Source organism: Meles meles, chromosome 16 (assembly GCF_922984935.1).
Source record: "Meles meles chromosome 16, mMelMel3.1 paternal haplotype, whole genome shotgun sequence".
NCBI classification, from domain to species: domain Eukaryota; kingdom Metazoa; phylum Chordata; class Mammalia; order Carnivora; family Mustelidae; genus Meles; species Meles meles.
In genome coordinates this window covers 81845074-81860767 of record NC_060081.1, presented here as the reverse complement: position 1 = coordinate 81860767, position 15694 = coordinate 81845074, and the positions used below count along the sequence as shown (strand labels likewise).

General features: G+C 58.3%; 1 protein-coding gene across 6 annotated transcripts; it reads left to right on the top strand.

Annotated features, from left to right (window-relative positions):
* Positions 1-677: 677 nt before the first annotated feature.
* TCFL5 (transcription factor like 5) lies at positions 678-15466 on the top strand. Of its 6 annotated transcripts, none has more exons than XM_045981700.1 (6): positions 678-1425; positions 2427-2613; positions 2860-3022; positions 4807-5050; positions 7056-7197; positions 14703-15466. In XM_045981700.1, exons 1-6 carry the CDS (start codon positions 716-718, stop codon positions 14823-14825), a joined length of 1569 nt encoding a protein of 522 aa, XP_045837656.1. In that variant the 5' UTR covers positions 678-715; the 3' UTR covers positions 14826-15466. The 6 variants fall into 6 exon arrangements, with proteins under 6 accessions (XP_045837656.1, XP_045837655.1, XP_045837654.1 ...); XM_045981699.1 differs by having other exon boundaries at positions 4804-5050; XM_045981698.1 differs by lacking the exon at positions 14703-15466 and adding an exon at positions 9206-10024.
* The last annotated feature ends 228 nt before the right edge of the window (positions 15467-15694 follow it).

Below are 15694 nucleotides of genomic sequence, written 5' to 3'. Positions count from 1 at the left end.
ACCAGCCTCGGCTCCCGGCACGATCCCGGCGATTCGGTGCGCGCCACGGCCAGGCCCGGAGGCCCCTCCGCACGCGCGCGGCGGCTCCTCCGCGGGCTCCTCCGTCGGGGCGGCTCCTCCTCCGGCCCGCCCGGCCTCCGCAGAGCGTCGGGGCTGCCACCCGAGGGAAGCGAGGTAGAACCGCGGCGGGCCCGACCTCGCACCTGCTCCGGGGCCGGACGCGGCGGAGGAGCGCCGCACGGCCGGGCACACGGCCGCGGTCCGGCCTGGGCACGGGTCCCCGCGCGGCACGCGGCAGGCGGTGCCTGGGAACCGCTACAGCGCACGCGCCCGCCGGCCCCGCCCCTGACCTGCGCGCGCAGCCCGCCCCACCCCCGCCGGTCCACACGCACGCACGCACGCACACGCACACCTCCCGCAGCAACACACAGAGACACAGACACGCGCACACACCTGCGCGCGCAGCTCCCGTGCCGTCCGCCGTCGGAGGCGGGGCGCGGCGCGGCGCGGCGGGCCGGCGGCCGGGCGGTTGGCGGGGGCGGGGCCGGGGGCGGGGCCGCGGCGCAGGGGGTGGGGTTTCCGTTGCGGGGCGGGGCGGCGCAGGCGCGCTGCGGGCCCAGCGGTTTCCCGCCCCCCAACGTCGCCCGGCGAGGCCGCGCCGGCCCGGTGCCCGCCGGCCCCCCGCCGCGCGCGCGCCCCCGCCGTTGGCTCCGGCATGTCGGGCCCCGGGCCGCGGGAGCCGCCGCAGGCGGGCGGGCCGGCGGGCCCCGAGGGCGCGGACGCGGCGCCGGGCGAGGCGGGGCTGAGCTTCACGACCACGGACCTGAGCCTGGTGGAGATGACGGAGGTGGAGTACACGCAGCTGCAGCACATCCTCTACTCGCACATGGAGGCGGCGGCGGCCGACGGCGAGCTCGACGCGCGCCTCAGCTCGGCCTTCCTGGCGGCCGCGGCGCCGGGCGCGGCGGCGGGCGGCTTCGCGGCGGCGGCGGCGGGGGGCGCGGCGGCGGCGGCGGCCGCGGCGGCGGCGGCGGCGGCGGGGGGCGCGGCGCCCGTGTACCCGGTGCTGTGCCCGCCCGCGCTGGCCGACGGCGGCTTCGCGGGCGCCGCGCCCTGCCTGGGCCACGTCGACTTCCAGGAGCTGCGCATGATGCTGCTGAGCGAGGCGGGCGCCCCCGCCGCCGCCGCGCCCCCCGCCGCCGCCCCCGCCGAGAAGACGCCGGGCGCCGACGGCCCCGGAGCGGGCGCGCCGCGGCCCAAGGCGCCCGACGGCGGCGGCAAGGAGAACGCGGAGGGCGCGCCCGAGGCGCGGGCCAAGTCGGCCGTGCGCGTCCGCCTGGAGGACCGCTTCAACAGCCTCCCCGCCGAGCCGCCGGCCGCCCCGCGCGGCGCCGAGCCCCCCGAGCCCGGCGTGGCGCTCAACAAGTGGGTGTCCCGACCCGCCGCCCTCCGGGAGGCCGGGGGGGGGGGGGCGCGGGCCCGCGGGGTGCGCACGGCGAGGCCCCGTGGAGCGGCCGCCCGCCTAGCTGGGCGGCTGGCGTCCGCCCCGCGGGTCCGGGTGTGGACAGGGTGACCCGGGAGCAGAGGCCGCCCGCCGCGCCGCAGCCTGGGTCTCCCCGCGGACGAGGCGGGGGCGGGTCGGGCTGTAGGTGGAGCCTTCGCGGGAGAGCGCCAGCAGCCGCCTCCGGCCGGTGTTCGCGGGGAGCAGACCCCCTTGGGTGCGGGCCCACCCGGAAGGTCGCGCTCTGGGCAAGGGCCGCCCGCCCGTGCTGAGCGAGTGCGCCGCGCAGAGCCCGCCGCCGCGCGTGGGAGCGTGCGGTGTGCGCCCCGCGTCTGCACCTGCGGGCCGCGTCGAGCTGAGCGTGCAGGCGCTTCTGAGAACCAGGCCTCTTGCACCAGGTCTTCCACCCAAACGCCAGGAGAGGCCTGTTTCCCCCCACCGCGACTCAGCTCAGGGGTGACTCCACACACGGGACAGACTTGGGGGCTGGAAAGTGTCCCGATGACAGAACACAGCTCCAGTCTCCCACCAGGATGCCACCCGTCACTCGCATCTCCCCTACTGAAGAGGAGCAGCCACTGTGCGGGTGTGGGGGGGGGTGGCCCTCCTTGGCTCTCTGTCCCTCCCAACCCGGGGATTTTCCCTATTTTGTCCCTAGTCGCCAGATTTTGGAGAATGGCCAGAAAAAGAGCGAGAGATTGGTATCACTTACTATCCAGCGCCCTGGTCCTTCTTCCACGGAGAAACCTGAGCTTGGCCACCGCCGCGCTGGTTGAGCCTGGCTCTGTAGAGGTTTCCACGAGGAGGGACTGTCTAGACGGCCCGCGGCTAGCCGGGAGAGCGCGCTGGCGGTCGCGGCCACGGCCTTCGGCAGCTCGCCTGCCACACCGTCTTCACACGTCTCCGGTCTCCTTTGTCTTGGCAGTTTGGTAACTCTTATCCGACATCCTTCCGAGTTCATGAACGTCCCTCTTCATCAGCAACAAAACAAATGCACGACCTTGGTAAAAAACAAAACCGCAGCGGCCACCACAGCTTTGCAGTTTACATGCCCTCTGTTCACGGCGAATGCTTGCCCTGCCTCGGGGGGCTCGAGCCTCTCACAGACGCAGGTAAGGGAGGGACCCGCCAGGGCTGCTCTTTTGTACTAGGTGGATTTTATTTTCGTTAGTCCTGAAGGACTTTTCTTTCATTGAGCTTAATAGTCTTTAAAATCAAGAGCATTAACGCGGTTTGGGAACGTCTTAAAGTCCTGGATGTACGCGGAGTTCCTCAAATCGCGCTACTGTCTGCCGTGTCTTCGGTTGGAGGCATTTGATTTGAGTGATCTGACTTGCTGTCGCCTCATTTTTTTCCAGGGTTCTGGGAACCCCTGTTCTGTACTCGAAGCTGCCAAGCATCAGGACATTGGATTGCCTAGAGCATTCTCTTTCTGTTACCAGCAGGAAATTGAATCCACTAAACAGACTTTGGGCAGTAGAAACAAAGCTTTGCCTGAGCAGGTTTGGATTAAAGTAGGAGGTAAGCCGTAAAGCGGAGGGAGCCCCGTTCTGCTGGCCTCTTGGCCGAGGGTGGGGACGGCAAGAGGCCAAGTATAAACATGAAGCTGTCTTTTCTTTTTTAAAGATTTATGCTTGTATTTGAGTGAGAGGGAGGGACCAAGCACACAAGCAGGGGAGAGGCAAGGGGAGAGAGAAGCTCAGGCAGACCCCTGTTGAGCACAGAGCCTGTGGTGGGGCTCGATCTCATGACCTGAGCCGAAATCGGGAGTCGGCCGACAAACCGATTGAGCCACCCCGCGCCCCTCACACGTCATATTTATGCTTTGGACGGAGTCGTTGAGTTTGAGGCCTGCTTTTTCTTACTGGTAACTCCATAAACGGAAAAATGATAGACTTGTGTAAATTCTGTTTTCCTTCGAGTTGCTGAAAGCACTTAATTGTTGTGCTTTTGGTTTTTTGTTTCTTACGTTTCGTGAGTGAGGCAGGAGTCTGAAATCTGCTAAAAGCTTTAGGAGACAGTCTGCAGGTGGGCAGAGGATTGAGTTGGGAGCAAGAGGCCATAAGGTGATTCCGAAAGTTTTAGAAATAAAGAAAGCGCCGAAGGCAAACGTGGCTCACCTTGAGAGTGGGCTCAAGCCCTTTCTCCCTGCAAACAAAGTATTTTTCGACTTAACCTGACAAAAGGACACCTAGCTTTTCCAGAGCTCATGGGGGGGGGGCCTCCTCCAGGCAGTGGGTCGTTCTCCCTGTTTGGACTTTTTATGCGGAAGTAGGTGCTTCCGTGTGCACAGTGAAGGGTTGGTGGCGCAACAAACCATGTACTAATTCCTTTGCTTCACGAACAGGATAGTCCCAACGCTGTGAATTCCCCACCATGTCTTCCTTGCAGGTCCCGAAGTGAAAGCTGTACGGAGGGACCCTTTGGCCACAGAGACTTTGGTCTCATTTGGCGTCTCGGGAATGCCTGTCACCGCACACAGGGGTCAGGTGGCGGCTAGCCTCGATGCGGCGGGGCTTGCCGTGTTCCCCCAACACACATAAGAGCTGTGACGTGATTCCTCCTCCCAGGGGCAGAGTTGCTGGTCAGCTGGGGGCACCTTGAGCTCTAGGGCACACAGGTTTTGTCCTCTTCTGAGCATGGGAGGTGGAGCACCTGCTGTCCCGCTAGAGTGATTGTACAAAAGAAAATCTTGGGGAGAAAGTTTGTTTTTTCCATTCTGAACATCAGAAAATTCGAACAATCTCTTGGTTTCCCTATTCACAGACAGCAGCTAACACCTGTTGATAAATGAGGGACTTCTGACAAGGTTCTGTTGATCACACTACTCGGGGTGGTTTTTTTTTTTTTTTTTTGGTTTGTTTTTTTAAAGATTTTATTTATTTACGTGACAGAGAGAGAGATCACAAGCAGGCAGAGAAGCAGACAGAGAGAGAGGAGGAAGCAGGCTCCCTGCTGAGCAGAGAGCCCGATGCGGGACTCGACCCCAGGACCCTGGGATCGTGACCTGAGCCGAAAGCAGAGGCTTAACCCACTGAGTCACCCAGGCGCCCTACTCGGGGTGTTTTAATTTAGTTACAGATTTATGTTCAGGTCTGTGCTTTGGAGCTTGGAGCTTTGCGCGAACGGCGTGTAGCGGTTCCCGTCGTGGGTGCAGCTCTTCCCGCTCAGTTCTGGGCGTTCCTTGCCTGCTCGTGTGTCTGTTCAGGCTTGAAAAAATGCCACAAAATACATTCAGCATTAATGGGGACAAGTTAAGTAAAATAAAAAATTAAATGCTACTCTTTTCTTCTTTTGCAAAGAAGAAGCGCTATGTAAGCAAGCCGTAAGTAAGCGGAACCGGAGTAGAGCGCGCCAGCTGGACGCAGGTGTAGAACGAAGAGCCCTTGGAGAGATTCAGAACGTGGGCGAAGGCTCGACCTCCACACAGGGCGCTTGGCCGCCCACGGAGTCCTCGCAGGCAAACCTCGGGGAGCAGACCCAGAGCGGGCCCCAGGGAGGAAGGTCGCAGCGTAGGGAGAGGCACAACCGCATGGAAAGAGATAGAAGGTAACGCGTGTGCTTGGTTGTCGACACGCAGGTTTACTACAGTTACTGGCGATGATAGGCAGGTTACTCCTGAAACAGCAGTTCAGTCATTTCAAAATGTGTTCCCAGTGGAGAAAAGTTGGCCGAGGAGATGCTGACTTGGTTCAGCTCGGCGGGCCGGGGTCCCCAGGGTCACCCCAGGCTGGATGATTCACTAGGAAGACTTAGAGCTGTGACCGGTTACAGAGAAAGGACACAGCAAATTTAGCCAAGGTGCCTGGGGAGAAGTCTGGGAGCCAGACGCGAGCTCTTGGGTGTCGCCTCCCAGATGCGTTCTGCTCCCTCGGCCCCCGGTCCTGAGGCCGGTGAGCTTCCCAGTGGGGAACGCTCGCGGGAGACTCGGTGCCCCAGGATTTTATTGGCAGAGCGGGTCGCGGGGACATTCCCTCCCTGGTGAGCTGCCAAACTCCAGGCCCCCAGAAGGAGAGCCTGCGCTCGGCATGAACCGTATTGTTTGTACCAACATTTTAGGCACAGCTGGGCACCTCACTCGTGGTGCTGGGAACCCTCCCGAGATCGGAGCTCCCAGCAGCCGTCAGGCACCAGCCTTGTGAGTGGGCCTCAGGAGACAGCTGGGCTGCACACCAGGCCACCCAGCTTTGCCTGTTTCTTTTAAGAATGTTGGGGAGGAAGGGGGTTAAAACGGTTATTTAGGTCGTTTTATCTGCAGATTTTATTTAGAATTTTATTTAGATTTTACGTAGACCCAAAAGGTGGTTAATTTCTCGGTATTGCAGCTGGGTTTTTACCGGATGTTTCTGTAACAAAATTAACGTAGTTAACGTCGTCATTGATGGGTACTTCGTCCCAGTCTCCTTTCCGCAGCACGGGGCAAGGCAGGTATGTAGCTGGGGCTCCGGCTCCAGCGCTGAACTGAGGCAGTTTATTTATTTATTTATTTTAAGATTTTATTTATTTATTTGACAGAGATCACAAGTAGGCAGAGAGGCAGGCAGAGAGAGTGAGAGGGAAGCAGGCTCCCTGCTGAGCAGAGAGCCCGATGCAGGGCTCAATCCCAGGACCCTGGGATCATGACCTGAGCTGAAGGCAGAGGCTTTAACCCACTGAGCCACCCAGGCGCCCCCAGTTTCTTTCTTTTTAAGGGACGTGTTACAGCTAGCTAGCCCGCCCGCGGTCATTCTTAGACCTGCACACGCACACGGACTCTCGCCCACGCTCTGTCTCCCAAACTAAGGATGTCTGTGAGCTACAAGGGGCAGCTTCCCCACTCTGACAGTTCATCAGCGTTTCCTGGGCACCTGCCCAGGGGAGGACCCTTCCCCGTAGATCGGCAGCCTGCCCTCCCCTAGGGCACCACGCTGCCGGTTCGCTCCCTCTCACCTCCGTCCCTGGTCGGTGGCGTCGATCTGTCCCCTGCACGGGCTGGAGATAAGCGCCAGCTGTCGTGTTTGCCTGACGAGATCCCTGCGTCAGCTCCCATGTGTGCGCGTGGGAAGGTGCACAGCAAGGGTCGTGCTCCGTCTGCTGCTCTGCGTCAGCGTCTCCAGGACTTGACACGACGCCGAGTGTCACCTGTGAGAGTTAACGTGGGCTAATCGTGAGGCCCAATTTGTGATTTAAGTTCTCTCTGGAAAAAAAACAATTACCTCTAAAAAGACTGGGTGTCGGGGTCTTAGCAGGTGGGCGGTCTGTGGTCCTTTTGTGAGTCGGGGCCCCTTGGCAGTCAAAGCTGTGATGTGGCTGCAGGTGAGTTCCTTGGCACGTGGAGAGCAGGGTCGTGACTTCTGAGTAAGGAGCGACCTATCCAGGGAAAGCACACACGCAATTTTGCTTCCTGTTTGGGGGGTTTGGCTCTGTCCTTGGTCTATAGACTTGAACCTGGCCCTCGCTCCTGGCCCACGAGCAGGGCAGTCCCAGCGGAGTGCGGCCAAGCGCCGGGGGCCAGGCCGGGAGCAGTGGCCTGGCGCCTGCTTCTCAGCGTGATTACTTTGGATTTTGCCCGTAGGCGCAGGATCCGCATTTGCTGTGACGAGTTGAACCTTTTAGTCCCGTTCTGCAACGCGGAGACAGACAAGGCGACCACCCTGCAGTGGACCACGGCGTTCCTGAAGTACATTCAGGAAAGACACGGAGACGCTCTCAAAAAGGTCAGTAATGAGGGCAGGCGCAGTCTCAGAATGTTACAAACCTACAAGGGATGGTTTTTACCCGTTTTTCCCTAAGCTGCCCCGACGGCCCTTCGTTTCCTGGAATCCAGCGTCGGATACTGAGTTCGCTTCGAGCAAAAGCTCGTTAGTGTTGTAGCGCGTCACTTACGGGCTGATAGTCATGCCTGGGTCGGTTCGCTGACCTGCGGCGGCTGAGGGACTGAGCCCCTGCTGCAGGCAGCGGACCGGATGGGGCTCGCCGGGGTTTCGGACACCTGTTACCCTATGACAGCTTCGCGAAGGGTTGAAGCGAGACCGGTTAGGCAGGAAGAGAGAGGCAGACGGAGTCCAACAGTCTGGAACCCATGTGCATGCAGAAGGCACGAAAGAGATTCTCTTCCATGGACTGGGGACCGGGGACAATATGGGGGCCCTGGGGCTCGAGCACCCAGCCCCCCAGTGCAGCCAGAACCGCCTTGACCCTGTCTGTTCGGTCCCGGGGCAATTCCCGCGCGCGTGCTTGGCTCCCGGCAGGGCCGAACGCGTGGTGTGAGCAGGAGCGCAGCCGCCCCTTCCTCGGGGGTCAGATGGGAGAACGGGGCGCTCCCGGCATTGGCTTCATTGCTCTGCCCTGGGGGGACCTCGGCTCCCGGTGCCGGCCTCAGTGTGCTCGCGGTCAGGCTGAGCCCTGCTGAGGCCCGGGGGGGCAAGCCCCGCGCACCCCGACGCTGCTCCCTGTCCAGGCCATCATGTGGCTGATGTGGCAGCGGCGTCTGGCAGGGACCGAGCTGAGGTTGGCGTGTCGATGCAAAGCCTTTTCCCTCGATGCGAAGCCTTTTCCAAAGAGCCTCCTGCGGGTGGATCCCGGCGGGGCGGGGACCGCGGCTGTGTTTCCATCCCCCCTCAGTCTCCGCACGGCGCCGTGGCATCACCGTGTGATCGTGTCTCAGAGCGGCATTTGCGTCCCGTGCCCTCCGAGTGGATCGCTTATGGTGACCCTGCGGCTCGCGTTTGATGCTGTGTTCGAGGCAGGCTGTGAATTTTAATAAAATGATGCTTTCATGTGCATTTTTCGTGAAGCTTTTTTTTCTCGATTCCAGCCGGTTAGCGCAGCGTGATCGTATCCGTGGCAGGTGTAGGACAGATGGGCACGTCCGCCTGGAGCTCGGCAGCACAGGCGCTTCCTGCCCGTCCCAGCCCCCGCCGCCCGTCCCGCCCCTGCCGCCCGTCCCGGCCCCCGCCGCCCGTGCCCCTCTGCTGGCCCTCCCAGTGCTCTGCAGTGCAGAGTCTGTTTCTTGGTTTTTCTTAAGGAAGGCAGCTATGCTCACCACTGTACCACCAACGCCGGGTTTTTCTTAAGGGATGAGGTATTTGCTGAGGGTCTTTGTAAGAATTTAGAACGCCGCTTTGTGAGGGCCGAGTCCGTCGTGAGAGAAAACACGGAGCGGCGGCGGCTCTGAACTGAGCCGTGGCTTCGTGCTGCGGCAAAGGCGGGGCCCGCGGCTCTCCGCTCCGCCTTGCGCCTCCACCACCTCCAGCTTCTCTTCTCGGTGTCGACGCTCCCACCCTCCGGCGTCTGGGCTTCGCAGATTCCTGCGGGAGGCGTCAGCGGCTCGGGGGTTTTCAGGCTCCGGGTTTGGGCAGGTGGCGGTGGCGAATTTCCGATGCGATCGGCCGTGGGAGCTCAGCGGAGGGATAGAGGCGCAGGCACAAGTGGCAACGCCGGGGCGCACGGCTCCAGGGAAACCGCCGTCTTGGCTCCGCGGCGCCCAGCGAGTCCAGGCACGGTGGCCCGGGGGATGTGGGCTCGCTCGCCCCTGCTCGCGGGCTCACCCCTGCTCACACGCTCACTGGGAGGTCACCCCCCACCCCCAGCTCAGCTGCGTGCAAGGCTCATCTCAGTAGGAAGCCCTCGGCGCTTTGCGAAGTTTACCGCCCGGGCGCCGACCGGCCTCGTCACCGCCAGCTGCATGTGCAACAGTTTCGCGAACCTTCCGTCTCTTTCCAGGCCTGGACTCAGCTGCAGAGTGCCTCACCGGCTCCGGCCCCTCCGGAACGCGCGGTGGATGGGGAGCGCCCGCCAGTGCCGCGGCGGGGACGGGCTTTCGGTCACGGCGGCGCGTCCCCTCCTGGCGCTTTAGCCTTCCAGTTACCTTCTCCACCTCGCCGCCGGCGCCCACCGTCTCGGCTTTTCCACGCGCCGTCTTGCAAGACTGGACAGGAGTTGGCTTCTTGTTTGACTTCTCTCTTTTTTCCCTTGGCTGCTGTGTGTTCTTTCTTAAATTCCACGTGTCAGTGAAACATACGACTCTGCTCGACGCAGTTCACTCAGCACAATCCCCTCCGGTTCCGACCACATTGATGCAAAAGCTGCTCTTCGTCCTCTGACGGTGGTGCCGTGGCCGCATCTTGCCCGTCAGGGCGTCTCGGCCCCCGGCACAGCGCGCCTGCAGTGGACACCGCTGCTCGGGGCGCTCGGGGCACGTCTCCCTTCGCGCCACTGCGTCCGCATCTTTGGGGGAGATTGCTGTGCGCGGTTGCTGGGTCATAGGGCAGTTCTGTTGTCCACTTTCTGAGGAAGCTCCGTGCTGTTCTCCAGAGCGGCCGCTCCAGCCTGCGTCCCCGCCGACCGTGCGGGAGGGTCCCCCTTTCCCCGCATCCGCCAGCATCTGTCGTTCCTGATGGTCAGTTCTAGCCGTTCTGACTGGCGTGATGATGCTCGTGATGCCGGGTGATGTTGCGCAGTTTTTCACGTGTCTGTTGCCCACCCAGATGTCTTCTTTGGAGAAAAGCTTTTATATTTTTGAAGATGATTTGGGGCGCCTGTGTGGGCTCAGTCGTTAAGCCTCTTCCTTCAGCTCAGGTCATGATCCAAGGTCCTAGAATCGAGCCCACATCCGGCTCCCTGCTCCGCGGGAAGCCTGCTTCTCCCTCTCCAGCTCCCTCTGTTTGTGTTCCCGCTCTCACTGTCTCTCTCTCTGTCAGATAAATAAATAAAATCTTTTAAAAAACCAAAAATGAAAATGATTTAACATTTGGCTTTTGTACCTGTTAGCAGTGAGTTATTAATATGATTCATCCGTACGTGATGAAGGCGCTCACCATAGAACAGATCCGTTAACTGTCTTCGCATGTGCTCAGAGACTGAATAAGTTAAAACTCATATCTTATATCTCACGTAGAAATACGGCTTCGGTGGGCATGGCAGGAGGAAAACCTCCCCGCGGAGACCTGGGACCAGCGCTGCGGCCGGGCACTGCCGGGTCACGGCCCTGGTCCCACGTCTCACTGGTGGGCGCTCCCCGTGGGCTGCTCCTGCCCTTCCCAAGGCGGGGCGTTTGTGCCCTTGTCTCCCGGCGGCTGTGGGTGTCCCGGCTTCTGGTCTTGTTCTGCTCTATTGGCTTTTGGAGGGGGGCACGCGGTAGTGTTTTTTTCCGTTATAATTTGCTTTATGTTGTTCTGAAAGCTTACTTTATTTGTTTGTAGTTTTAATCTTTCTGACATCTTGAGTTTAAAAGCTTTTGGTCTGTTTTTCACATTTTTTTATTATGTTTTCATAAGCAAAGATGGTCTGTATAAAGAAACAGTTTTTGAAAGTTTGTTGAGACTTTCGTTGTGACCTCTGCTGTGGTCAGTTTTTAAAAGTTCTGTATTTATTTGGAAAAAACATGTATTGTCCGTTTGGTGAGTTCTGTGTTTGTTAGGTTGAGACCATTAATAGCGACTCAGACCTTTGCTCTCAAGACACCTGAGGGGCTCAGCTGGTGAAGCCTCTGCCTTCAGCTCAGGTCATGGTCTCAGGGTTCTGGGATCGAGTCCTGCATCGGGCTCTCTGCTCAACGGGGAGTCTCCTTTTCCCTCTGCCCCGGTCCTGCTCGTGTTCTCGCGCGCGCTCTCTCTCCCTGTCAAATAAATAAATAAAAATTTTAAGAAAAGAATTCTTTAAAAAACAAACCAGACTCTTCCTGTCCTCTGTTGTTGGGCAGACCTGCTCCGAGAGGCCCGGCCTGGTTCCCTGAGCGTGTGCTCACAGGGGCCGGCCTCCGCCCCTAGTCTTCACAGCTTCCTGGCACCGCTCCTTGACGTGCGGTTGAACCATCGCTCTCTGGTATATTAAGAAATTTGCTTCCCAAGGCACCTGGGTGGCTCAGTCATTAAGCGTCTGCCTTCAGCTCAAGTCATGATCTCAGAGTCCTGGGATCAAGCCCCACATCGGGCTCTCTGCTCGGCGGGGAGCCTGCTTCTCTCTCCCCCTGCTTGTGCTTTCTCTCTCGCTGTGACTGTCTGTCATAAATAAGTAAAATCTTTTTTAAAAAAAGAAGGAAATTTGCTTTTTTTAAGTTTGTTTTTATTTATGTCGTCTCCACACCGAACTTGGGGCTCAAACTCATGACACCAAGGTCAAGAGTTGCACGTTCTTCCTGCTGAGCTGGCCAGGTGCCCCCAAAAGTCGCTCTTTCTATCAGGCATTCTCATCTTTACAGACTAACGTGCCTATCAGCTTCGGCTAGACGTCACCTCAGGGTATTCTGACTCGTGAGGCTCCCGTCGTTCCACTGAGTTCACTGAAACACATGCTGGTGGAGAGGGTAGGACGCCAGCTGCCGGGTCGCCTCTGGCCCCGGTAAGGAGATGCCGGGGCCCCGGGGAACCCAGACCGCACCGCGGCTTCCCACTGCTGGTGGGAGTGTGCACAGCCGGGTGGACGCCCAGCGCTCCCCTGTCATGTGCACGACGTTCCCGAAGTCTCGAGTACTTTCTTTGTCGGAAGTGACGGTTTCCTTCTTTGTGACTTTTATGTAATTATTCCCAGAGGTAAATTCTACCTTCTCATATATGGACAAATATTTTATATTTTGGGCTTTTGAGTGTCAGGATATAGATAGGAAATTGTCAGAATGTGGCTCATCTTAAACCCTCAAGTCCTTTAAAGCTCGGGAAGAAACTAGATCTGGGCAGGTAGAGCCGGAGTGCAGGCGGCAGGAAGCGCGCTGCGGCCACCGCCGGTGGGCCTGCTGTTATCAGGGCGGCGCGGTTCTCCTGCGTCCCTTGGTGGATGTGAGTCCAGGAGGAACCCACTACAGCCCAGCGACAAAGACAGCGTGATTCAAAGCCAGCACAGCATTTGAGTACCTTCTTCCAAAGAAGATAAACAAATGGCCCACAGGTCCGTGAGCAGATGCTCAACATCCCTGATCGTCAGGGAAATGCGGATCCAAACCACGGGGCTCTGCCGCCTGCCCACAGTAGGTGTGGCTGGCGCGCACCGGCGGTGGACGGACGGACAGACGGACGGAACAGCAGGTCTAGGAGCAGAACAGCGCGCAGCTGCTGTGGAACATGGGCTGACAGTCCTCAGAAGGTCACAATTGCCAGATGGGCCGTTGCATGTGTGTGTGGGGACCCGGGGGCACACTTGTACGGGAATGTTCACAGCAGCCTGGACGTGGAGGCCCCAAGTGTGCATCAGCAGAGGAGTGGATAAGCGCAGCGTGTGCGCCGGCAGCAGAATGGGGTTCGGCCACAATAAGGCAGCGCTCCGCACACTGGCACGGCCCGGGTGCCCCCGAGGCCGCCGCTCACAGAAGGACAGCTTCTGCACCAACCTCTGTGTGGTCCCAGTTTGTACGCAGAAAGTGGGGCATGGGGTGGGTGCTGGGAGGGCGAGAGTCTGTGTCTCACGGGGACAGAGTGTCCATGGGGGGCTGATGAGAAGTCAGAAACCGTGCTGATCACATGGCATCGTGAAGGGAGTGCCACTGGGTAAAACCGTTTAAAGTGGCTAAAATGGAAAACTTCACGTTCTGTATTTTTTTACCGTAATAGAAAATCTGTAAACGTAAATTTAATTTTTAAGAATGTTATGCTTTAGGGGCACCTGGGTGGCTCAGTGGGTTAAAGCCTCTCCCTTCGGCTCAGGTCATGATCTCAGGGTCCTGGGATCGAGCCCCGCATCGGGCTCTCTGCTCAGCAAGGATCCTGCTTCCTCCTCTCTTCTCTGCCTGCCTCTCTGCCTGCTTGTGATCTCTGTCTGTCAAATAAATAAAATCTTAAAAGAAAAAAAAAAGAATGTTATGCTTTAAAGAAAACAACTTCCAGAACCGTACCCATGCACAGGCGCGGGGAGAGCAGAGCTCAGAGCTCCGTGCTCCTCGGACGCAAGGGTGCGTTGTCATACCCCCGTCCTGTGGCCCTCGATGGGTGGTTTAAAGCCTCCACGGATCTCTCGGTTTCATTTTCAAGGGCATCTCTGAATGCAGACACGTGGCTGAAAAGCCACACCGCGTCCAGATGCCCCTGACGGGTTTGCAGCCGTCTCTGTGCTGCCCACTCCCTTGAGTCAGGATCCAGATGCCGTCCAGCCGAACGTTGGTTGGTGGTGCTCAGCATCTCTCAGTCCTTGATGGCTCCCTCCTTTCCTCCCTGTCCTTTTTAAAAAGATTTTATTTATTTATTTGACAGACAGAGATCACAAGTAGGCAGAGAGGCAGAGAGAGAGGAGGAAGCAGGCTCCCCACTGAGCAGAGAGCCCGATGCGGGACTCGATCCCAGGACCCTGGGACCATGACCTGAGCCAAGGGCAGAGGCTTTAACCCACTGAGCCACCCAGGCGCCCCTCCCTGTCCTTTTTTTATTGAAGAGATGCAATCATCCGTCCTGTAGTCTCTCCCCCCTTGTATATTTTGCACACTCCTGTCTTTGTTTCCCAGAGGCTGATGAGATCAGGCCATGTGCTTGCTCTCGCCTTCTTTTGTGAGCTTGGGGCTGCCCGGTGTGCTCAGGACCGGCCAGTCTGACCCTGCTGTGAACCCTGGGATTTGTCAGAGTTCCTAGAGGCAGAGGGCCAGAGCAAGTGCCGTGGTGGACAGGGCTCCGCGGGAGCCAGCTTTCAGCTTCCGGAGCCGACCCCTGATGCCAGGCCCGCCCTGGAGCACTCCCCCCACGGGTGCGGGTCGTGATGGGCCCGGTGTCTAGTGGGTGATGGAGGTTCTGCCGGGGCACCGTAGTGATGCTGCGGGACCGCCGGCCCGGCACACGCACACACACGCGAAAATGGTAAAGCAGCGTGCAGACTGTACTGGCTAGAAAACACGAGTGTGGGTGTTGGTTTTTAAAGAAGGCTTTTTAATATGGGCGGGCATTGTGCGAGTTATTGGAAAATTAATAGTAGGTGTGAATGTGACTCTTTGAGAAAAACGTGACTCTTCCGCACCCCGCACACCCCCTTACAAGAGGTGACGTGAGTCTGTGGATGACACGTTTCTATCTTTTGAAGTAGTTTAGGTCATAATTTCAAACTTTGGTGTATTTTTAATTTTGTATAATCTTATTTATTCGTCTTAAGTAATCTCTCCACGCAGCGTGGGGCTTGAACTCACGACCCGAGATCCGAGAGCTGCCCCCCGCCGCTGGCTGAGCCAGACGGGCGTCCCCAGCCTTGTGTGTTTTGAGGTCGTTTCCGAGTCTGTAAATTCACAGCATTAACGGTTCTTTCTCAACTTCAGGAATTCGAGAGTGTGTTCTGCGGTAAGACAGGCAGAAGGCTCAAGTTGACCAGACCGGACTCCTTGGCGGCCCGTCCTGCGCAGGAGAGCCTACAGAGCAGCCCAGCCATGGACGTCAAGTGACGGGAAGGGCCCGCCCGTTCTGGCAGCGTCGGCTGCTGCCCGGGGCCCCCAGCGTCCGTGCGGCCCCGGAGCCCCGGCGATCTGGCTCTGGGGGGCGTGAGTCCAGCTGAGGGGCCTCCGTGGGGACGTTACAGCACGTTTTGTAAAGATGTTTGTCTAGAACAAAATACTTAGCCATTCGTGTCCTCTTAGACCATTTGGGGATGAAGACATGTTGACAATTAGCAAGAGACTTTTCAATCATCTGCCTGATCCCATCACGTTTTCTTAACATGATGACTTCAAAAATTACATTCTTTGTAATTTCCTTAGTCCTCCAAGGTGCACCGCTTTTTACTTACTTTATTTACATTTCAAATATGCCCACTTAGCGATTGGAACAAGTTAAATTGTTCTTAATTAGAAGTAGTTTGGAAATTTTACTCCTTTGTTTCTCCCTCCCCTGTGCTGACTTCCGGTGACATGGGACCGTGTTCTGCGACGCGGTCCGTGTCCAGCCTCGTCGCTGAACATTTTCCAGAGACTCCCTTTGAAGCCACTTTTGCCCATAAAGGAGATATTGTCCCCGTGGATTCCTTCGATGCCCTCATTTTCGTATTCAGAGTCGTTACTTGGTGTGTAATAAACTGTAGTGTTTGGAACTGAGGTTTTCACACGAGTGGCTTTATTTCTCACAACAGGTAATAGTGGGTTTTTTCGCGGTACAGACTCACCTTCAACAACACTTACTGGGAGACAGTTTGCACACAAAAGCAGCAGGTAAATCAGACCAGACCATGTGGAGGGGTGCCGTACATGAAACCCTTTATTTGTTAGACTGGGGTTGCTTGGGTCCGTCCGCCGTCTTACTGGGATTGGCTCTCAGTCCT